The sequence below is a fragment of the Micropterus dolomieu genome, linkage group LG01 (genome assembly GCF_021292245.1).
Source record: "Micropterus dolomieu isolate WLL.071019.BEF.003 ecotype Adirondacks linkage group LG01, ASM2129224v1, whole genome shotgun sequence".
Taxonomy (NCBI): Eukaryota; Metazoa; Chordata; class Actinopteri; order Centrarchiformes; family Centrarchidae; genus Micropterus; species Micropterus dolomieu.
This window is the reverse complement of record NC_060150.1, coordinates 7,467,831-7,492,853: the sequence shown is the minus strand read 5'-3', so window position 1 is coordinate 7,492,853 and position 25,023 is coordinate 7,467,831. Positions and strand designations below refer to the sequence as shown.

Below are 25,023 nucleotides of genomic sequence, written 5' to 3'. Positions count from 1 at the left end.
AAGATGGGAAAAGGTGAGAATGAGTAGGATGTACAGAGAGGGAAAGCTGCAGGCCCCTGGCAACAGATCAGAGGACATGATGAAGAAAGACAAATCACACTGAGCTGATGGACACACACACACACTCTGTGCTGGCATATGCAGAGCAGGAAGGGTAACATCCCACACTCTCACCCTTGAAAGCCCATAAACAGACAACAATGTGTTTCATTCACCTTTCATGGTGGTTAACTAAGTTGAGTTGAACATTAAACCTTCTTGGCTTTCACTGTCGTTGTCTGATCTCATGAAGCAGTCCCAGGCCGTTAAACTGACGCAGGTGCCTGAATTTGACGTTTAATGAAAGAAATATAGGTTAGAGTGGGAAATATTATTGCTGTTATTAAATAGACGCCTTCTGTGACAGATATTTTATTGAATTAGGTGAAAGGCATTTTCAGAAGGGGCTGTTCGTTACAGCTTTACTTTGTAACTCCAAGCTGCAGGGTTAAATATTGTTTTACATAAAGGCTACATTTTCCTAAGAAAATTCATTTTCGCCTATTGCTGAAAATTTTCCCTTGAAATAGCTATTATAGAAATAGCTGAATTACTGAAAGAAGATAAAGTTGCAGTTGAAGTACAATTACCAAAAGAAGTTGAAATGGCAGCTAAAATGCAAAGGCTGAATGAAGTGTCAACATAAGTGTAAGTGCTGAAGGGAAGTTTAAATGTCACGTGTGTAGGTGATAAATTGAACTGTAAATGTACGTCACAGAATGAAATTAGCCATTTTAAGTATATAAACAGAAAGAAGGTGCCCCTTGAAGTGTTACTGAAAGCAGTTGCAGTAAACTGTGTATGAACAGTGTGGGACTTGGAGGAGCTGACCAAGGTTTTGCTTTTCAAAGGTGAAGATCTGAGCCTTGAAAGAGTTTAAAGTGTTAGCTGAAGTGTGAGCGCTTAAGGCAGATAAACTCTGTTAAAGAATAAGAGATAAAAGCAGTGAAACTGCCAGTTGATGTGTGTAAGTGCTGAAAGAAGAATACAAGATGACAGCTGAAGAGTAATATATGAAAGCAGTAGGGCTGACCCTGAGTAGTCGAAGATTCAATGCTTCGATGGGCGGAGCCATGAAAGCAGTAGGGCTGACCCTGAGTAGTCGAAGATTCGAGCCGGATTCAACTGTCAATCTCACAGTTAAAGATTTGCTGCAAAACGAGGATCATGCCATTTTGGCGATTTGGAGGTGCTCAATGTCTATTTTTACGTAGAACTACCAGTTTTCTCCCAATAAGTTAATATACTGCCTATTACAATATACATTTCAATATATAATGCTGTAAATAAAAAAATGAGAACAGGAAAAAAAGCTTTTAATAAATGTTTTTAAAGTGCGTGATTAAATCCAGAATTGTAAGCCTAACCCTCAAGATAGCAGGCATCAGTGCATGTGTATTGGCACAAGTGGAACTTGCTCTAGAGACGGAGCCTTAACTTCACCGTTGTTGTGCAGAGTTGTCCGCACTTCGCGGGACGTTCGGATCATTTATCACTATTGATGAACCACACAAAGAATATTACATCGTTTGTAACTAGTACTTGAAATAGACCTGCAAGGAACCACGACATGCATGCAGTTGTTGGCCACATGGCATGCACGCAAAATTCTGCACATGACCGGTAAATGGCAGGTGAGCAGAGAGAAAAGGGTCAACAATAAGACTCGGTTTAGCTGGAAATGTACAGTGTAAGTTCTCGTGGAAATTATATTCCTGGTGAGGGGCTGAGCAAATAATTGAGTTACAACAAACCGTTGTCTTTGAAGAATTTATTTAACAAAAGAGAATAAACAGAGAAGTACTACAACACAAATCAGCTGGAACAGAGGTTCTGTCTCCTAAGACAGTCACTAACGTCTGGCCCTGAGCAAAGGGATGCATCATCATTTACACAGTCTAGGTTTCTATGTTTTGGGGAACAGAGATTCTCTCTCGGCCTTGAATGAACATTCCAGGAGAGGAGAGGAACAACAAGGGAGGGAAACACCAAAACAATCTCACAGCTCTGACCTAAACCCTAGTAAATGTGGACAGACTAACATCATAAGTATAGGAGAGGAAAGTTTAAGGATAAAACACAATACATAATAATAATAATAATAATAGTAAAAGAACATGCATAAAAGATTAAATGTAAGAGGACACAATTTTCTGCCATAACATAAGTTACAGTGTCTGAATAGAATAGAGACTACAGCTCTGCAGCTTGTCAAGATTAACGCGGTGTTACGGTGTGTCATCGTCCCCGCAGCACATGATTCGACTATCAGTAGACTTTAGGCTAGACTTGATTATTCTGATTCGACTATGTAAGTCCTTAGTCGGGGACAGCCCTAGAAAGCAGCAAAAAAAAGCTGAATATTTTATAAAAGTATGAACATTAAATTGATATCAAAAAGGCACGGATGTCCCAAATAAGCTTAACGTTTTGAAATTTGGTTGAATTTTCTAAGGAAAAAGTAATAATAATTAGTCATAATTAGTCATTGTCCTTGATTCATTGACCTTAAATGTGTAGTGTTCCATCTGCTTTGATTTTATTGTGCAAAAGGAGAACATGAGTACTGAACGTCAACACTGTTTGCTTCCATGATCATTCACAGAAGCAGATTTACCCAGACTTATGAATAATATTAGAATAAAAAGAAGTAATTAGTTGTTTTAATTGATCAAGCAGTCCAGCTCTGCTTTTACCACATTGTCCAAGGACAGCAAATCTTGTGATAATTAAGCTTGAAATTATATGGAACCCTCCTGATGGCACCAGTTGTGTTCACTGCATGCTTCACTAAGTAGTACTTTCAATATGGAAATGGTGTTAAGATCCCCCTCCTGGTGCCATTAGCTTCTGTATACAATGTGCAAAGCTTTTAATTGTACCCAATGAAGCATGTGACGTTACACGTGTTTCCATAGCTGAGGGACAGGCAAGAATAGTATTGCTGCTGCTTGTGTTTTTAATTTATTTTTCTTGAACCGGGCTTACAACTCAATGTTTCCTCCCATATGCGCTCAGCCTGTTACACTTGGATGATTATGCATCCTACATGGCTGGGACTCACTTTTCAGCACCTCGTCTACTGTCTGACAGTCAAAAACATGCTCTGGCCAGCCACTGAACAGTCCCACACTCCATTATGTCTAATGGAGTGTGCGAGGGCTTTGAAGTAAATAACATCTCCTGACTGCACTCCAAGCACTTCTGGACACTATTTTACCACCCCTGTTTCCCTTGGGGATTTCTAAAGTATCTGTCAAAGTACATGTGATTGCTGTGAGCATTTAAGCTGATTTTGAATTATGTCATAGTTAACTCATAGACCTGATGGATTGGCTGACTGAGAGATGCAATAGCAGGGAAAAGACTTTACTTACCATTAGACTTCACTGCATCTCAAACTGTACAGGTAAGTAGAGTGAGCTTAGTTACAGTTTGTGGTACTGCAATACTGAGCATTTTGAGATCCAAATGGTATTTCTACTATGTACAGTTGCTGGGTAGTGAATGGACTTCCATGCAGCTGTCTGCATTATGAAACTCATAATACACGAACCTTTCAGTAAAATGAGCTTATGTACACTGAGCATTTTCTAATATCATTGTTCAGAACCCATAAGATAACTATCACGATAAAAATCAAATCATTATTTATTTGAAGTGTAAAGGCTGATTTTTCCTCCTGAGTGTAAGTTGAAGAAATCAGACGGTTAACTGTGGTTTTAATCTATACCTTATGTCTAGAATATGACAAACACTTGATGGCAAACAGTGGATCACTTCACAAATCTGAGGCAGAATATTTAAAGTGATTTCTCCCACATTTTCACAGGCTATGCACTGTCCTATCTCTCTCAAATAAAGGCAAAATACCCAGAAAATATCTTTTTTAAAAAACAGTTGACAGGGAATATCTCATCAAACATGCTAATTTCATAAAAATCTTTAATCTTTTTGTAGAAATTTGGTCACGTTGTAAAGGTGATGTCTGTTAACTTCCTCCACATTTAGTTATTCAGTGAAGATGTTCTCACTGTCAAAAGAAGTTTGTATACCATACAGACTAAAGTTCAACCCTTGGGACAAAAGGTTAAACACTGCAGGAAGCACCAAGAGACCTATGGCCGTTTTATTAGCCACTACCATTATCTCTGACTGACACAACATTTTGACATCTCTGCAGAGATGTGTGAAAAATGGGTGAAGTGAATGTGCAAGGTCTGAAAGTTGTTGAAGTGTCAGTTTGTGTTTTGTGACAATTCAGTGTTTCCCATACACAAATTTACTTAGCCGGGCCGCCCAGGTAGATGAACAGCCGCCCATGTAAATTTGGCAACCCATTTTAAAATCATTCATGATTGCTGCGCAGCGCACATTTGCTCCGCACATCATCTCACTCAGTCGCTCTCTCTCTCTTTTGCAAACACGAACAACATAAACATAAACACCTCTGCACAAATCTGTCCAACACAATGCTGTCAACCGTTATTAGCAAGCATGTAAGGAGCCTAGCTAATAAGGAGAGCTTTGTTAACTTTGGAAAACAGCTGTTGAAGTTACCACGCTGTATAACTGGTAGTCAACAGGTGCGTTCGAGATAACTGGCTGACTTTTGCAGACTTGATAGATAGGGGAATAAAAAAAGCGCCGTCAAGTCAGACACAATCTACCTCCGGTAGACTGCGTGAGCTTACTGTGAGCTTATAACAATGATCAGGCCTTGATCCCACAAGGTCTAGTGACGTTTTGCAGCGCAGGTGTTGTGCTGAATTCTGCATGCCTGCCGTGAATTGCATACACCTCGCGGTGGATGCAAATTTCGGTAGGTAGCCTACAATATCTGTTTTGCCGAAATTATACAATTCACTTCTTAAGGTCCTTTTAGGACACTTTGCTGTTTGAATGCGGTTAACGCCACATGTTTTTGCTGAATCTCAAGAAATGGTACTTTTACTGTGTAATAATATATTAACGATTAACGTTCATAAAATATATACAGATCATTTATCACTATTGATCAACCCCACAAAGAATAGTATAGCGTTTAAAAGCAGAACTTTAATGCATTTTCCTACAATTCTCGGCAGGCATGCAAAATTTGCTAACGTGGCTTTAGACTCTTAGCCTTGTTAACTTAGAAAGAGCTGTTAGCAACTTTAAAACAACTGGTAAGTGCTGTAAAGCTATCGGTCATCAAGAGGGACCTTCCTTGCTGTAGGAGTCTCAGAGATTGTCTCTCTCAGCCATTAAGCTTTCCTCCCTGGACACACATCCCTCAACCCTCCCTTCTGTCGACAGAAAGCAGCCTCCGCCACTCCTGTTTCCTCTCCTGAGCCAGGGTTTACAAATTCCCCCTGATTTACAAGGTCATAAAACTCTCCTCCTCCTCCTGCTCCTGCTTCAATCAACCTCTCCAGCTAAAGCAGCTATTTTATAACTCACCAAGCACATGCTCCTGCACAAGGATGCCGCAATCGATCTGCTTCCTGGTTTCAGATTGCATATTGCATTTGCTCAGAGACTTATACATCAGATTACAGTACAGATGAATACACACTGTGCTCGCTGAATACCACACGGGCTGATCAAGGACGCGGAAGGGGAAACTCTTTTGTAATGTTATCAGTCTGTCTCCCAGTGTGCTGACAGCTGAGACAGGATTATGAACTGAAGTTGACATAATATCATTACGTGAAGGAAAAGTGAAGAAAATGAATCCACAATGAATCTAAAAATGGCGACGCACCTCACAAACATGCTTCTCTTACATGTTGTTCCACTGCTGTATTCCTGACGCTCTCTGCCAGGGATGAGATTTTTCTGTTCTTTTTAAACACCACTGTAGCCCAATCGAAGTGTGTTTGTGTGTGTGTGTGAGAGAGAATCCAGCCATGCTCCAGAGAGCATCTGGCGAAGTGATGTCCTCTGACCGTGAAGCTTTGTGCGGCGACTGCCTTGAAGGGTCATGGCAATCGTATGTTCCTCCCCTGCACACAGTCACTCAAGCAGTCAGAGTGAACAAACATCCTGCCTTAAGAGACTTAATCATGCCTTTCCTTTAGTAGTGTTTATTTTCCCTTCCTCTCCAAGCAGTTACAGCCATGCAACATGTACCGTAGCTCAACAAACATTGCACTCTTACACATGATTGCACCGCAGTCCAACAATGCTCAGTATAATCCATAGTCTAACTTTGCTAAATCTCATATGCATTATTACAGTGCATTGCATTCTATGTTGAATGCCAACAGACTGTTCCCAATCTGCTTCTACTGAGGTTTTCAAATGAAGCCTCAAATGTCCATCTTGATATTTTATGACGTCATTAGCCTGAAAAAACAAACTCAATTGTAATAAAGTGATTCATCGGATCAAATTATTTGTTCTTTTTTATATATATATACATGATGGATGTGGGCAGCAGGCTAATCCCAAAATCCTGTTGCAGAAGTTCACAGAAGGCTCACTCGCAAAGCAGCCAAAATAGATTTTTTTTTGTTGTTGTTGTTGTGGTTATATAAATGTAATTTTTGGTTGCTGTTAGGTTGCTGCTAGACCGACCCGTTAATACAGGTGTGAGCCTCCCTTTGTGTGCGGCAAGCTGGAGTGCAAACTGTTTTTTGACCGCAGTGAAAATTTTATTTTTGAAAGGCCAACACATATGAACCGAAGCAGGATATTTTTTTGGATAAAAACATCTTTGTTTGGGGTTTTTTTAATACATTTTGACTTTTGGACTTTACAAGGCGCTGGAGTTTGTATCACATGAGTTGGAAACAATCCTATGCAGCCACCACTGGATAGTATTAGTATAGCCTAATCTTTATCTGCAGCTGTGCAGAAATACTGGGTTTACACAAGGGCTGCAGCTAACAGTTATTTTCATTATCGATTAATCTGTTGATTATTTTCTTGGTTGATCGATTAGTTCCAGGAAATTGTGAAAAATGTTAATCAATCAGTTGACTAATCGTTGCAGCTCTTATTTTAAACAACATGAATAGACATGCAAAAAATGGGGGTGGTCGATTTGAATATTGGCGTTGTGAATAAAGCTTTAACATAATAGGGCTGTCCCGAATAGTTTAAACGCATACGTAAATATGTCATCTTTTGCGTTTAAAGCGCCATCAGCTGATGTCAAAGGGCAACATCTTATAATTTCTATTCAAAATATTTACATGAATCACCACTGCATTGGAATTATTCTGTTTTTTGGCCTCACGTCTAAACAGCTGAACATGGTAAAATATGTATTCCTGTTCCAAAGTGTGGATCAGTTAGGTCTTTTTTTATTAGCTGTTTCAGATCTCATGCACAACCTCAGATAAATTCCGGAGAGTGTGTGTGTGTGCCTCTTCTTCAGATACCCACCAGTAACCCTCATTTATAAATCCCTTCATACATGGAGAAAAATCCTAGCTCAGTTCAGAGTGAAAAGATTACAGGATAGTGATTTCACCTTCTAATTAGCACTTCATCTCAAACACACACACACACCAGGCTGCTTTAGTTACAGCAGGATTGCTGGAGGCATCTGATAACCAGGCCTCCAGGGACACTGACGAGCGGCTACCTGAAATTTAATCCCCAAAAGAAAGCACTGAGGTACACAGACACACACAGTCACAGACTGAGAGCAGGAAAATGTCCTGGAGGCAGAACTGTTTCAATGGCAGGTTCGTGTGGAGGAGTTGTGTGTAAATTTGAAACCGGTAGCTTTCAACAATAATGAGGCCTTGCTGCCCCATGTGTGTGAAGGCTAATCAATAATATTTCAGCGTGTGCGTGTGTGAACATACTGGTGAATGCGCCTTTGAGGCATCTTGTCAATATGGAGAAAATGGCCAGCTTTCATCTATACTGCATCCCTAAAGGGCTCGGGCTTTAGCATTCGACTGTACTGTACGTCGCTCCCGCGTGGCTCAACGATCTTCAGCAGGTACAGGACAAAGTGAAAAAGACACATTTTGCACTGCATTTTAGAAGGGGACACGGGGGGATAGTTTGTGTGCACATTTGGCTGCGTTACACTGCAGTCATGTCCTCGTTTTTTGAGAATCAAAGGCCTGCTGTGACAGTCTCAGCATGGGGACGATCAGAGGCCTTTTATAATGGAAGTAATGTTTCCATCCAGACTGATTAACTTGACTTATTTTTAAAATGAAACTCTTATGGGGCTTCTATGACCAACTTGACAGGGATACTAAAAAGATGTTTAAAGTAAATGCATTATATGCCTGCCCAAGAAACTGGTGAATTGATAAACACGTTTAGGGAATTTCATTAAGACATTTTTACAATTTCACACATCCTTGAGTCACTTTAACATTTTACAACATCTTGAATCTTATTAGTATTTCTGCTTCAGTACATGCTGGTCTGTTATCACTTGCACATGAAAGAGGCAAAGTGCAATTACTGCAGTAAATTCGGGGGAACCTAAAAGGCCCTTGAAGATGAAAACGCACTCTGAGGCAAATAAAAAGGATCATTAAAAACATCTATTTTTTGGGGACATTTAATAGGTTTTAAAAAAAGACCTGTTTTGACATCACAGGGTCTTTGCCAAGGTCGATCTAATAAAAACAGATTGATGCTGTTATGCTGTACAGGCAATAAAAAGGAAGTAAACATTATCACATAATGAAAAGTCGCACCCTTTGTTGTAATTGTTTTCTAGCTGATTCCTTGTTTGGAGCACAGATGAAATAAAATACTCTGGAATCAGTTTTAAAGTATTAAAATAAAGTAGGCGAACACACAAAACAAAAATAAATGGCAGCGACAACGCAGCAAAAGCAGGTTTTATTGGCCTGCTTTGAATGCTTTGTCTTTTTGATGAAGGACATCATGGATCAGGTAAACTTTAATAACAATAGAAGGGTATTGTGTGCACTGATGCTCCTCATACAGTGCTATTTTTAGCTCTGCCTGCCATTGTGGCAAGATGCTCAGTCAGGTAGCTCGAACAAATGTTCATTGGGCCACATAACAAAGAAACGATACTGATCCCCTCTCAAAAAAAAAATGGAATTCAATATGGTTCATTCCAGGAAGTTATTTTTCTGGATTGCAGCAGCTTAACCTAAATAACCTAAATTTCTTTAATGGTGTGTCTCACTTCAAATGTACCCTCTCAGAGTAGACTCAGAGTAGAGAGTGGTTTCCAGCAGGTTTCTGGAACTCTCTTGACTGATTACGTCTCTCTGTTTGTTCCAGGACAAAAAGAAATACCTTGACGTCATCCACAGCTACATGGAGGTCCACGGCACCGTGCACGGCACCAGCACCGTGCACCTCCCGAGCTACGTCAAGAACCATGGCATCCTGAGCGGCCGAGACCTGCAGTTCCTCCTCCGGGAAACCAAGGTGAAATTGTCTCACATGGAAAAATGAACCTGCAGGGAAATGAAGGTGTGAGAGTGCGGTACTTATTAGACAGCTATGAAAGCCACAAACCAACTCCCACGCTTTTCCCTTTGACATTTTTAAATGACCAAGAAACTGTGTCCCAGCTAACCTGCAGAATATTGAGGAAACACTGTATGTTTATCACCCTATTTTCTATGTGCCAAAGACTGTGAAACCTGCTCTGAACCTTCCTGTAATAGTATCCAGTGGCTGAGACACAGTTTACCTAATTCGAAATTAGCCATGCCCGACCCTCTGTGTCTAAATACAAAGATGGCTCACTTGCAGCCTTCATTTTGAAGCACATTTCAGTGCTAAAATGTAACTCAAGACAAAAATTTGATTCCTAAAGTTAGATGTTGTTTGGGTGAAAAGAGACCCTCTTCTGAAAGAGCCTTGATCTGGCTGTAGTTTGTCTGAGTCTGTCCTCAGTCCAGCCGTCCTCAGAAGCATTTCTCCATTCACGTCATGACTTGTCCCTTCCTCTTACTACTCAAACCACTCTCATTCACAAAGGCAAGGACACAGAGACTGCAGCCAGGCTGGATTGTACCGCGTGGAGCGATCTCTTCTGAACACACACTTTACATGTTCACAGAATGTGTGTTGAGCTGTTAAACATAAATAGCTTTGTTGTGTGGCAGTATTGAAAGCTGTGAAGTGGAGAGCATGCTCCCTCAAACTGATTCAAGACTTTCCATCTGTTAAAAAATCATTTTTTTTATCGATTCAAATGCAGGAAATACAAAAGTAAAAGCTGAGCAGAAACCCAATAATAAATGCAAACACATTTAGTTATTCACGATACCTGAAACAGATAAGTTTAATCTTTTTATCGGATTCATCTGGTATGAAATGACAACTGATACTAGCAGGTTTTAACAGCTCTAGCTAGCTAGCTAAATGGCTAACATTAGGCTCCACACGTTGGTTGAAAATGCTGACTACGGCTGACTTTCATACAGTTTAATTTTAAAACTGGAGTGCGGAACTTTTACATGCAAATGAACGTCCGTTACATTCAAACCCTTGCCAAACAAGTGCACACATTTCTGATTAAGCCTATCAGTGCCATGTAAATCTCTCTGTATTCAGTGTACAGAGTTTCTATATCTAGTGTCAGAGGCGACATTCAGGCGATCTAGTATTGATGTTTTTTTCTGCCAAACAGCATGATTGGTTTACCACAGCTGAAGGGGGGAGAAACCGTAGCAATATCAGCAGCTCAGCATGGCAGAGCCTGTACATCATAAGCACATGTTGTTGATAGTGTTGTGTTATTACTTTCTCTGTCAGAAGGGGGAGACATAAGTTCTGCACTGCTGATTTAAAAGTAGAACCCTGTTAATATGCCTACATCATATTGTGCTAAAAGACTACGGTTCCACGCAAAAAGTCAGTATTCTCACCATTTCATGATCCATTCAGAATACATGGAAATAAAGAAACGGCATTGTTCTTGTTTTGCAGTGTAGAACTAGTTAGTCCTGGAATTGGTCCTGGTGTTATGGGTGCTATCACACATAACCTGTTTGGTTCAGTTTAGAAGAACCCTTGTGCGTTTGCCTGGTTTCTTTAAAACTGTCCAATCAACGAGTTACCTGAACGTCTGTATAACTTCAAGCTGTGGTTTTTCAGGTTTTTAGGATGAGGACTAATGGATGTGTTTGAGTACAGTTGGCTGGGGATTCCCCTGATCTAATGTAAGAGTAAGACAGAGCTGCTAACTTTAGCTAAAACTCTGATAGCATCCAAGACCAGCTTCCACACAGTGAGGAAACACTACATAGCGTATGTGCTAGTCGTCAACTGGGCTTTTTTAAAACCTAACCTGTAACCCTACAAACTAATGTAGTTATGCACACACAGACATGCTAACATTTGCAGCTTATGTTAGAGCAGATAAACACGGTTTAATCCATTCATTTAAACTTTTGCTTTTGTGTTTTGTTAATGCTAAAAAAGACATCACCCTCCAAACTCTTTCAATTAGTCTTTTTGGAGCCTCATGCACACATGTTGCTTAGCTGCACAATCGCTGTTTCATGGAAGGTGTTTAGCAAACTATAAATCACTTGTCTTAGGAGAAAGCAGTGATTTTTCACTGCCCAGTGCTGTATGGGAATGGAATTAAAATTACTTGGTGCTGAGAAACCTGACAACAATGTCCGCTGAAGGTGAAAACCATCATTAGTGCTGGCAATGAAAGATGGAGTCTGTCTTTTGGCTCCAGTCATCATCCTTTTCAGATGAATAAGGTAGAAGAGAGCTTCGATTTCTTTAGCCTCTGACACCAGATGCTTTCCCATCAGATGAAGAAGGGAGGCAGAGAGGAGAGAGACATCAGACAAGAGCTGGGGCAGGGATAAAAAGTGCAAGAGAGGCATAGATAATGATTCAGACAGTTATAGAAAAAAGATGGATTGAGATTTAAGCCCCCCTTTGTACTGAAAAGACTCATTGCTTCAGCCAAAAAACAATTCTGAGCACCTAAAACCAAGAAACCCAGTCATGCTTGGGGCACTGACAGAGAAAAGCAAAGGTGTATAACAGTGGAGCAGGTCATTAAAATGTTGAAAAAGAAATAATACTGTAAACTTTGTGCCAGTACAAAGAATGGAGTGAATTTTGATTTGCTGGATTCATGTAGCCTGGCAGGTTAACACTCACCGGGGATACATACATATATCATTACACGTTGTTCTGCAGGGAGAACCCAACAGGGGAACGGCCAATTAAATACCACAAAACCCCAACATTTTAGCCGCAGTGTTGTTTAAGAGCTTACAAGCAAAGCAGGAGGTGTTGTAGGCACAGTTTTCCTCTTGCTTCTTAAAAAACACATTTACTGTTACAATCAGACTGCCTGAGCTAATTAGCCTCGTGGGATTTAACTATTGACAGAGTGTACTGTAAAAATACTGTGCATGGAAGCGCTTCTGTGAAAAAGAGGAGTATGTTGCCGTGGATGTCTTGACATTTGATTTTCTCTCAAACTAAATTTCCTGAAATAAACTCTTGACGTGCTGTGCTGTGTCAGGGGAATAGTGTCAATGATCAAACCGCTGAAGTGTGGCAAAGCTTTACTGCGTCATGTTGCAAGCTGACAGTCAAAGGTTTTAGATTTTTCTGCCTGCTTCTCTTCCATCTCGTATATCTGCCTTAGTCAGTCTGTTTAATTGCCTCCTACTGTCTGCCTCTGGTTCGTCTCGCATGTGTTTCTTATTTTCAAATTCACATTTTCTCTATCCCACTGCTCCACACTACATTACATATTAAGATTTGTATATAAGACAAGGACAAAGCTTTCCTTTTGTCTTTTAAATCATTACTGTCATCATATTCTGCTCATTAGAAAACAAACACAACCCATGGCAGCTGCTGGAATTAGAAATACCAAGAACAAACGTAATTAACTTCTTGGCTCATTAAACTCAGCGACTGCCATGTTTTAGGCGATGTGGCCTGGGCTGGGTCTGAGGCAGAGCCATGACACTCCAGACTCCTTGTGTTGGAGCACAATAGTGAGCTGACCACAATTTGCTTCACATCCTTCAGTCTGATCAGCTCATAAAACCTGAATTTACATGTGAGTTTGAGCTCAGAGGTAGAGGCTCCTCTTTGCATCTCGTGTTCATCAGCTTGTGTGCTTTGCAAGCGCCTCACAGCGTCACGGACATTGTGTTAAGTCCTTATCTTTGTCACCTTTTCTGTTGATACAGTTTCTTTAGTCGGATCTCTATGTGGCCAATAACTGCCCATTGTCTTTGTGCTCTAACTTTCCTCAGAAGCAAGAATAACACTGCTGATGTAGGAAAATTTTATGACGCAAGTAACACGATATGAAAAACACTGGTGTCGTTTAGTGTGTCCATGCTAAAAGATGGAGATCTTTATTCAAAGTTAAATTTGGCCTCCTAACAAAGGATGTACTTTGGAGTACTATTTCCATTATTGTGTTGCCTGTAAAATGAAAGCATCTTTATTGTACATTTTAGGATACAGAAAAGCAAATATAGTACTTTTCACTGCACTACATTTACGGTGTTTAACCAGCCAATTGGCTGTAGTTAGTAGTTACTATAAAGTTAAATAGAGAATGGTAGAGTTGTAACCTTTCCACAACAAAAAATGATTCAAGGATTCATACTTGTATTTGTAAATTGTAGTATTGCTTCTTTTACTTAAGTAACCCTGAAACCAGATGGAAAGAGGAGTTATAATACATATTTATGACACTTGTCTGATATGGTCTGGGACATTATATTGACATGTGGGTCATTATTTTTACTGGCATTTGGATGTGTGTCCATGCAGTGGGTCAGGTTGAGGATGCAAATTTACACGAAGGCGGGACGTTTTAAAGGGCGGGACAAATCAATAGAACAGCAGCTCTGATGCGAAGCTTTGGATCTCATGAGCACAATGTCCTTGATGTACAGCACTAAGCCTTGCAATGTACGTGAACATGAATACACAAATCAGCTTTAATGCACTCTAATAAAGAGCTTTCAGGTAAAAGCTACAACTCTTGATTGATTTCTCTTTTTGAATTTGTAACATTCACATCGGAGACGCAGGCATCATTTCTGCATTTCTGCCTTTGAGTCCTTCAGTCTTATGGATCACTGCTTTGAGAGCTCTCTCTGTCTCCTCTTCATCCCCTCCCCTACTCGCCCTATAAATAGTGGCCGACTGTTTCTCAGCATTGAGGGGCTTTCACATCCACACACACGGACACACAAACACACAACATACATATGCAGAAGGAGTATGCTTTGCTGCCACCTGTTGGCAGAAGTCTCTTGCTAACAAGACTGTAGGTTTTAGTTGTATTCACATAGGGGCTAGAAGAGTGTAATTCACAACCCAGGTTAGATTTTTTGAAGACTGTACAGACTTACTTCATGATACAGTGCTGCGTTGTGTGTTGACGGAGTATGTCATCTGTCATACTGTCATGAATTGGCAGGTGTGTATATGCACATAGATACAGAACAAACACACGCACACAGACTAGCCATTGTAGCCAGCCAGCTCTGACCCTCCAGTAAATATGCCACTTGCCCAGTCCCCCCACCACCACCACCACCACCATCTCCACCCATCTCCCGTTTCTGGAGGACTGTCTCATACTCATGTTGAAAAGCTGCCTCTGGTTGCAGCACACTGCTACTGACTCTCAAATATTTGCTCTTCCCATCCTGGAGGAGTGAACTTGTTATTACAGCGCCCTATAGTTTTCTATATGTACTGTACATACTTTAAAAGATGTGAGTAGGACTATGGGCTTTTCAGAAAACCCACAGAACAAACAATATGTACAGTAAACATAGAGAAGAAGCCTTTGGTTACTATGCACCACAGAGCTTGACTTTGTCTACCATCTAAATTCAGGTTAAACACTTTTAGTTTCTCCCTCAATATTGACTGAACATTAAGTGCTCATCTTTTCACCTATTTTTATCTTTACATATGTTTTTTATTTCTCTTATTAAATGGTATCTAGCGTTTTAAAGGATAGGTTCACATTGTTTACTTGTATCCAGTCCTCCTGTTCAAATGTCCCTTCCTAACATGCTTCCAGTGTAAGTGATGGAGGACAAAATCCACAGCAGAATTATTTTATGAGCTCTTTTTAGGGCCTCACTGTCAATAAACACAAGCCTGCTTGGGGCATTTTGTCTTTTTATTGCATAGTGACAGGTGAGGAGGCAGAAACGGGGAGAATTGAACCAGACAGATGAGGCCATTTTGCATGCGCTGTAACCAGTCGTTCACCAAGGCGCACCCCAAGCCCACTTCTTTAACCGTAAGAGAAATGGGCTTATACCCGGAGGGTCGGCGGCCCGATCCCTGAACCAGTAAGATAAGTTTGGTTGGGGAAAGTGAAAGAGCAGCCTTCTTATTCCTCCACTCGGGTGTTGACAAGAGATTGATGCTGTCTGTGAAGCTTTGCTGAATGAATACAGTTCAAACACAAAAACAAGAAGAAATAACACAGTTAATTACACCAATATAAGAAATATTCTTCTACTCAAATGTCTCTTAATCATTTAGAATTACTGGATGATTTCAGGATTTGCATATTCTAAAAATGATTCAAAGGAAAATCACTCTGGGCGAACCAGTCACAAGTGTTTTCATTTTAACTGGCCACAAGCCACAAAGTTTGGGAACCACTGATTGAAGTGGAAGAAACATGTGTTAACTAAAGATCAGGGTCAGTATTTTGAGATTAAGTGATGAGGCTCATGTGGCGTTCATAGTGTTTTAAATGAGTAGTTTCAGATTTGTAAAGTGTTGTAAACATCTTTAATCGAGTTACTGTAGTTGTTTTTCCAATTCTCATCGGGCTGCCGAGATATAGTGTGTTTCCAACTGCAAAATATCCACAGTACTCCCTCTTTACCAAACTCCTAGCGGCCTATGGGAGGAATAAACATTAGAGCGATGTCTTCATATTATTCTGCTTGTTTTTCCTCCCTTGTTTCATAGAGAAAAAGTGCTGCCTCAAATGCAGTTTGTGCTGATAACATGGGAGGTTTGTTTCAACAAGGGCTAACTGCTGCTATCAGCAAACAGCAGAAACTCCTCAAAGCAGCCGGTGAAATTTTCTACCTCTCCACTTCCACCTGCTGTTTTTTTTTTTATTCTGATTATGTCAGTATCTCCTTCCCACCTTCAGTGATGAACCCATGCTGGCAGCTTGAAAAAAGTGTGAACACAGACTTAAGTTGGTGTGGCTTTAATTAAAGGCAGAGTTAGCACAAATGTTCTCAGGTTATACTTTAATTCATGTTTATCCTGAGTTCAACCCCTCTCTTGGTTTTGATTAAATATAACATGCATGTGGAGGCTAATCATTTTGGTGTCCTCTAAATTTTCTCTCCACTGCAGTTGTTTGTGGGTCTGTCCTTCCCCTACGAGGGACCTGCCCCCCTGGAGGCCATTGCCAACGGCTGTGCGTTCCTCAACCCCAAATTCAACCCTCCAAAGAGCAGCAAAAACACAGACTTCTTCAAGGGCAAACCCACTCTGAGAGAGGTGAGCGGAGGAGATCTTTGGCGACACAAACACAAGTTTTTACTCTTTCCTTGCTCTTTTTCTCAAGATATTACTTTTTAAAAGGTGCGTTAGTTTTTCTTCCTAACTACTCTTTCGTGGTTGTCCGCAGCTGACCTCTCAACATCCGTATGCTGAGGTGTACATCGGTCAACCCCACGTGTGGACGGTGGATATCGAGAATTCTGCCGAGGTGGAGCGGGCCATCCGCTCGATCCTCAGCCAGAAGGTAAACACGGGAACACCTTTCCTTAAAAAATGTCTGCGTTAATATAAAAACGATGGCGTAAAAAGATGGGGAACATTTATGAGATGACTGCCTCATAATTATTACTGTTTTGTGGGATTCAGTCAGTAAAATTTGGCAATTTCTTATTGCAACAATGCAAAGTAATGCTGCTACTCACGTTGATTTTCATAGAATATCAAAAAATAGTAAAAATAAATAATGTCCCATATCATAGTTTCTTAAAGCAGAAATTGACATATTTAAAGCCTTGTTTGGTCCAAAAACCAAAGGAAAAGCAGCAAACCTTCACATCAAAGAAGCTGGAACTGGATTTCTTTTCATTGTTGCTTGAAAAAAAATTAGTTGATTATCAAAATGGTTGCTGATTAATTTTCAGTCAGTTGACTAATTGATTAACTGACTGATTGCCTCAGTCGTAATTCAAATTTACAGCACTCTAATACATGATGTAAATACAAGTCATTCATGTTAGAGGTACACGAAAAAAGTGTTAAAATCATTTATTGTGATACATTGAATTTGAGAATGTGAAAAGTCAATTTGGCAACATTTAAAGGGGTTGAAGCTGCAGAGGCATTGAAATTCCCCGTGATGGAGTCTAGACACTAGTGGTGGTGAGATGAAAGGATGAAGAAGATCTGAATGAAAAGCAGGAAAGGCTCATGGATTATCAACATATTATCATAATTGGTTGAAACAAGTGCTTGGATGGAAACCTACCCAGAGACGGAGGATGAGTGAAAGCACAGGGGAAAGAAAAGGAGATCCTGTTCAGTCTTCGCGTCCATGCATATTTAAAGGCCAGCCGCGGGACCTCGTGTTGTTTTGTGCCCCGCCGAGCGAGTCGGAACAATGGCTTGGTTCACCGGACAAGCCCACGGAGCCTCGTATGCTTTGTGATCCGTGGCGAGCCGCAGCCTACCAGGCTCCGGCTTGGCCCGCGCGCCCTCCCTCTCCTCCTCCTCTTCCTCTCAGCGCACAAAGACACAGAGAAAGCAGCGAGCGGCTTAGCAGCACTGCAAACAAAGGCTTCAGTTCTTGGTCCTTCCTTTTTGAAGTTTTCCCCTCTGCGAGTCTTGAGCCTGTGCAGGTCGACAGGACTCAAAAGGCAGACACCGGGTTGATATTTCACCAGGCTGAGCTCTCACACACACACACACACACACACACACACACACACACAGAGTGAAGTATCCTCCCCTGACACTTCTTTGTCTGTGTTTTGTTTGTCTGATCAGATTGAGCCCTATCTGCCCTATGAGTTCACCTGCGAGGGGATGCTGCAGAGAGTCAACGCCTTCATTGAGAACCAGGTACAGCCTGTAGATGTTACCTCAGCATACAAGCATGTCAGAATCTGAGACTTGATTATAGCTGAATGAAAGTTGGTGATTTAAATGCCAACTATTTCAGCTGCTATGAGTCAAATGCATAGATTAATAACTCTAATGTAATGGAAGTGATCATTTATAAACACTCTTTATTTTGTAGTTTAAGTGTGATTGAAGCTTTACTATGTTAAAACCAGTGTGCAACAATCAGACAGAAGATGGGGAAATGTATATATAATTTTCAAAATATACACCATGTCAAAAACTATATTATTGGAATAAGATATACATAACAAAAATATATAGAATAGAATATATAATAATGTATTTTGTATTTGAAGGATTTCAATCAAAGTAAGCAACAATGTTATGTGTTATGTTATTTAGCTGTGTGCAGTAACCAATGTGTAAGTGACAATTCAGTAATTAAAAATAAGTGTATAACATAAATGCATTAGTGACCTCCTTGAACTGGAAAAAAACATTTTTGTCAGCAACATGATTACTGATTATCTTGTTAGGACAGTTTCGGTGCCTGTATTTGTTGAAATAGTTAATGCATTAATGATTTTTAATCATCTGTGTCATACCAGATGAATGGCTTGACTCACAGGAATCATGTCTGTTTGTATGAGCTTCTGTTCTTCAGTAACATAACTGTATTTCCGTCGCGTTGTGTTGTCAGGACTTCTGCCACGGCCAGGTGATGTGGCCTCCTCTCAGCGCTCTGCAGGTCAAACTGGCCGAGCCTGGTCGCACCTGTAAGCAGGTGTGTCAGGAGGAGCAGCTCATCTGTGAGCCCTCCTTCTTCCAGCACCTCAACAAGGACAAGGACCTGGCCAGGTGGGACACAAACACGCGTATATACATTGAAACGTGAGCAGATACACATGCTCTGCCAGTTGTAGTTAAGTGGCCGGCCACTAGGTGGCAGCATGCCACAGGCCTGAATTAATTTGTAGTTTGTCATCAAGTGGTGAATAAAGATGAAGTGATTGAAACTGCAGTTTCATGTTATTACCACTGGAGGGCCCAGTTTGTTTACTGGAAGAAGTGGGTCAAGGCTCATCACTGATGGTGGAGAACATTACTTGAGTTGAGTGTGTCCCCTCTGTCTGTCCTGCTCAGCTTGTCTGATCATTTCTCTGCTTCCTATTCAAATTTAAACATTTACAGACACAAATGTTAGTCAGTAAGCATAAAAAGTGAAGGACACTCTCTCTGCCTTTGTCTCAGGTTTGGCGTGGACTGTCAGACGGTGGAGTCGAGCGCCGACACGGTGGTCCCGGCCTATAGTGAGGTTCGCCACCACTGCATCTTCCAGTCTGACCTGCTACTGTTCAGCTGCGCGGGCTCCCACCCATCGCTGCAGCGCATCTGCCCCTGCCGTGACTACATGAAGGGCCAGGTGGCGCTCTGCAAAGACTGCCTATAGCACCAGCACACAGGCTGATGGGGTGGGGGGACTGACAGAGGATTGGGCGGATTTTTAGGGGGTTTGGGGCATGGCTGGATGAGGTTAAATGAAATCGAAACAGCTTAACAAGTGTCTGAGTGTGTTTGTGAGACATGCAGCTATCAGTCAAACACACACGCCTGACTTTTTTGTGGGAAGCTGTCTGGACAGAAAAAACATTCATAGGACCGAGCGTCTTCATCATATTTATTGTTTCCCCCAGCTGCTGGAAGTGAAGCACTCCTGCAGCCAACCCAAGCACCCGTCAACCATCCGGTTCACCAGCGGTGGCGCTGCGAGTCCTGGAAGCAGTGTAAAAATTACTTGAATCAACAAAGGGAGACGTCTCAGACTTTAAAATTGGAGCAAACGAGCTCTCTTCTGCCACCTTGGTAGACTCCACATATCAGTGACTGCCTGCCTGTTTGTCTTCAGGTTCACCAGGGCAGCAAGGGACCAAGGAGACTGAAATGCCCCCTTCCTGACAGCCAACCCCCTCCCCCTCCATCCACCTCCCCCTCCATCCACCTCCCCCTGGTCAATCTGAAACTGTTTATTCTTTAGGTAGGTTTGCACTGGACTGGCATGCCTGAAGGCCCGCTTCCCCCCCAATACACAGACACACACATACATATATACATACACACACACACACAGGGGGACTGTCCCAGGCTTAACAGATGGTGGCTTAAGAAGAACCCAGTTTTACACTGTAACCAACTCCTCTCATCTGGTTGAACGCGATGAGAGCGGACATGTAACGTAGATATCTAGATTTTTATTCTGGACGTTTTATCATTTCCTGACACATATTCCAGAAATGAAGGTGGTCTGCATTCCCCCTTCAAAAGACAGAATAGTCCAGTCGCAGTCACTCGTGGGCACGGTCTGCCCCTTGATTTTCATACGTTTAAGTTGCACACTTGTTTTAAATGATTTGATGGTGACAAAAAGTTACAAAGAGGGTCGAGCGTGTGTGTTTCTATGAAAGGCCAGTAGTGTATGCGTAAATATTTGTTTGTTCAAAATAAGGTACTACGCACACACACTGAGCGGTGAGGATCGGGGAGTAGGTTGAGGGTCATTCTCTGTAGCTTAAGCTCTTGCGTCGGAGTCGTAGGATGCCGTGACGTTGTGTCATAGATGATAGGCTGTCGTCAGTAGCAGCGGTAACACCTCGAGGCATCGCAGGCTAGGGAGCGTTAACAGCAACACGTTTTCCCAGCGCCTGCAGAGAAACATGAAAACCTTCCAGAGATGTTTTGTCTGTTTTGTCTTTATGTGCACAAAGTCAACTGTTAGAGAATACACAGCTCCACACTCCTCTCCCCATGTACCAGACAACTGCTGTAAATCCTTTCGAGCAAACTGTACGCAACAAAAAATGTGCCAACAAAGCGTTCCTGCAACGCACAACCTCGCATCTCCTAGTTTCCTTTGAATAATCGTTAGGATCTTAATTTGCCTGCAGATTTGCAAAGAAAAAAAAATTAAAATGAAAATAAAATTCGTAGTTCTTGTGGTGAATGGGGGAAAAAATGCACTACGTTAATCTATTTGCAGAGGTTTAACAAGGTATTAGTGACACTGTATATTGTTCATATTGGTTTTAAAGTTTTTCTTTTGTATTTATTTTGTATACAGATCTTTATCTCTGTGTTTTGCTGGAAATCTTTGTTTTTTTTTTTATTTATAAGAGGGGTGTTTTCCTGCTTTTTTCCTTTTTTATAGATTTTTATTTATGGAGAGTAATTTAAACAAAAAGAATAAAAAATAAGCAAGCTTATGTTCAAGTATATGAAGGTGGGGAGGATTTGTCTACTTCTGGTCAGCTTATAGCAGTGATGTGAGGAGTAACACTCCTGTCCATAATACGGAGTTATATTTGGGCCTTTTTTTTGTGTGTGTGCGTGTGTCTTTTCTTTTGTTCTTCCTGTCATCACTGTCTCTTGAAGATGGACAGTAGTGGACAAACGTGTCTTGTTTCATTGCGAAAGCCAGCAGGAGCCTCATACACTTTTGTGCTTTGATTTCCAATCTCAGTTTGTCTCTGTTTGCACGTGTATATTCAGACTGAACGGCACGGGTCAGCTGCGGTACACTACCTGTCCTCTCTCACCTTGTCAGCTCAGACTGTTTTTAATGTTTTTTTGAAAAACTTTTTTAAACAGGTCAGTGATCTGCCGCCAAGTTAGTGTTTCTAAGAACATGATGTGCCTTTTCATGGTTGAGTTTTGTTTTTTTTTTCCTGCTTGTGTTTGACAGTCTGTTGTGGCATGTCAGGGTTCACGTCTGGAGCCTGGAAAAGACAATTCACACACTCATGATACAACCTTCAGTCCCTCATTTAACTCCACAGATCAGATAAAGCAATCAGTTTTTTCTGATTCATTCAAGAGCCTTTCCTAAATCAGTTTCATTGTTCAGTAAATTTGAAATTATTGAATTTTCATATCATTTTAATTTAATGCAGTTTAGTTTTATGTAATCAGTCCAAACCTTGTGATTTGTTACACCCCGGTTGAGTGGTTTAGGTTTGGAAAATACTGTTTGGCCATTCACTGTTAACCTTCAGTGATTTTAGGAAGAAAGGAGAATAACAGTGTGAAATGTCAGTTCAACACATGTTGCGGTCCATTCTTGAAAACATTAGGATCTTTTCAGTGGATTTACGTGCTTTCTAGTAATTGGATTACCCACTTCCAGCAGTAATTTGATTTCAGAAGCATCCATGTGAACACAAAATGTGTGTCCCTTTTCCCCAGTGAATAAATGAGCAATAACCAGTTTTTCTGCAGTATTAGAAACTCTGTATAAACTGGTGTTTTGGAGTAATCAGATTAATGCAGCACATGTACTATACTTAAAGTGGCTTTCTGGTTTTATTGCCTTAAACTGATTACTCACAGCATTCTGTTGTCTTGCATTTCAGACTCTACGTCTAAAGCAGCGATACAGTGAGAAAGGAACAACAGTGGTGTTATCCTTTAATTTAAAGGATAGGGCTGCTGATGATCTGTAGTTTTGTTATTGTCAACTGATCTGCAAATCCAAACACCATGCTAGTCTGTCTCTCAATTCTTCCTGAGTCCCCTACCCTCTGTTGCTCTCAGCCCAAAGCCTATTGGTTCCTACAGAAGATGTAAACTTTTAAAAATGGCTGACAAATATATATAGAAATTTGCTAAAACTAAAGCACTGGGCACAGGAGGAAATTTTGCATTTGCTGGGCACTATTTTCAGCTGCGGATTAATACCCATTTGCTTTAGAGAATATTTCTGGCAGCAGGACGGCGTGCCCGTGTTTGTTGTTTTGAAGGAATCTTATTTGTTGACAATAATATATAGACTATCACCAGACTTATCCTCACCGTTGTACATGTCAGAGTCCAGTTGAGTTCATACTAGAAAACAAACCAACAGTGAAATGTGGCGTAGATGTTTTTTTCTCAATAAAAACATTTTAACCTCCAGTGACCCATCTTAACAGAAATAAGAGCTCTGTCCCCTGTCTGTGAGCAGCTGACGAGTAGTCGGTCAGACTGGTTTTGTTGCAGCACTTACTTTATGTTAGTCAGACTTATTCAAAGCATGCTGTCCATCAGATTATCAGCTGTTTGGTTTCAGCAGAAATCAGCTCTGTCTGTTCCTGAAAACTGAAACACCAATGTTTTCTTCACTGTCTTTGTTAATCTCAGCATCGAATGTCTACATTGTATCCAAAAACAAAACCACTGCTACTTAGTCATACAAACATTTTATCAATAATTCAGTTCCCGCCTTGTTTGAAGCTGTCCGTTAGCATCAGTGTCTGAAACACCAGGGATGATTGTGGTCCAAGCAGCAGGAGGTGAATAACGCAATGACAACATTTTTTTGTTTTCACAGTCCTTGACGAGTAAGAGGGATATAACTTTATTTTTAAATAAACCTTTTTTCTGTGACAAAAGGCTCTGACTCAGGTTTAATATTTGTTTTACATCACAGCAACACAGATTTCAGTATTTACACCGGCATAGTGTACTCAAATTAGAGTCCTTAAATCTGACTAAACACAAACCAACATAGTCACAAGTATGTGCGCCGGATAAACTAGTGTCACAGCACAGTGTGTACATTCAGTTACAGTCACAGCAGGAAACAGACTTGAGGAAAAACATATGAATACTCATGAAAAATGCGTCCTCCTTCCCGCACCTGCGGTCTATGATAATCAACTTTCTGACAGCTGAAACTCCACCTGATAATTACATTCATGTTTTACAGTCGCCAAACACTGAGCAGAAAGATTAAGGCTTTGGAGTTAAAAATGAGCATGGATAGAATGGAAAGAAAATGATGATTTCAAGGTACATATTTTAGTAAATAAGAGCTTCCTTTCCAATGCCTGTGAACAGTTTTGTATCCAGTGTGATACAGCAAACTCAGAATTGTGCTTTTACACGTATTCACATTGAAATTTCAAGGTAAAAGCAAACACCATTAAAAAGGAAGATAAGCCTGCACACACAGGTATAAAGAGCTGCAGAGGTGCTGCTTTGATATAGTTACCTAGGGAATATGAAATTCATCTGAAAAGTGTCTTTCCATCTAGGTCATTTTGGTCGTTTCATGTATTAAAACTGCCTCTTTGCTCATGAGTTACACCTCCAACTGGCAGACATACTGGTGGAAAGTGAAGTGAAGCTAGTGGAGAGTCTACTAACACCAGACCTAAATAACATCTTGTTTATTTAAAAAAAAAAAAAAAAAAAAGGCTTTTGCCTTTAGTCATAAATAAATCTGAGTAACCTCAATCAACATACTTAATTCAGCAGAAAGATTAGGAGTTGCCCTTTTAAATCCCAAAACAAACAGCAGCTCCAGATAACAGAGGACACATGTTGACTCTGGACACAATATCAAGAAGATCAATATTGACTAAAACCATCACTGGCCAGTTTCACAGATTTGGAACCAATAACGTGTTCATCACTGGTAACAACGATCAGGCTTCATGTACAAACACAGTCAAAGTGATGCTTAACAATGCAGTGGCTCATAAAACTAAGTTAGCGGACATGATGACCCTACTGGACATCAGTTCAACAGACGTCCAGTTTCAGTGTAAACTTCAGATCAGTTTGGGCTAACTCTGGACAGTGGTGGATTCATGCACACAGAGTATTTCCCATCTTTTTTCCCCCGCCAATCACTCTGATTAGCTCTGCAGTTGGCCAACGTCTCCTTATCAGTAGCCTCCCCACCGAACCATCAGTACTGAAAGAGCTGGAAAGTGGAATCCTTCACAGTATGATACTGAAATATTTCATAGTATGCACTGAAAGTGACTGAAGAGTTTTCTCAGTCACAGCTGGTAGACAAACACGTCGTATCATGAATTTATGCCAAAGAAACCATCTCGCACACTGTCAGAGTTCATTATAGACAGGCACCAAATTATTTTCATTACACCACCCTTACTACAC

General features: G+C 40.8%; 1 protein-coding gene across 1 annotated transcript in view; it reads left to right on the top strand.

Annotated features, from left to right (window-relative positions):
- mgat5 (alpha-1,6-mannosylglycoprotein 6-beta-N-acetylglucosaminyltransferase) overlaps window positions 1–23,504 on the top strand; it is a 134,100-nt gene extending 110,596 nt beyond the window's left edge. The window contains exons 13-18 of the mRNA XM_046054948.1: window positions 9,262–9,411; window positions 16,354–16,500; window positions 16,631–16,747; window positions 18,007–18,081; window positions 18,785–18,942; window positions 19,336–23,504. Coding sequence (XP_045910904.1) covers window positions 9,262–9,411; window positions 16,354–16,500; window positions 16,631–16,747; window positions 18,007–18,081; window positions 18,785–18,942; window positions 19,336–19,534 — 846 coding nt within the window. The 3' untranslated portion in view covers window positions 19,535–23,504. The remainder of the gene's footprint in view (window positions 1–9,261; window positions 9,412–16,353; window positions 16,501–16,630; window positions 16,748–18,006; window positions 18,082–18,784; window positions 18,943–19,335) is intronic.
- Window positions 23,505–25,023: the final 1,519 nt, after the last annotated feature.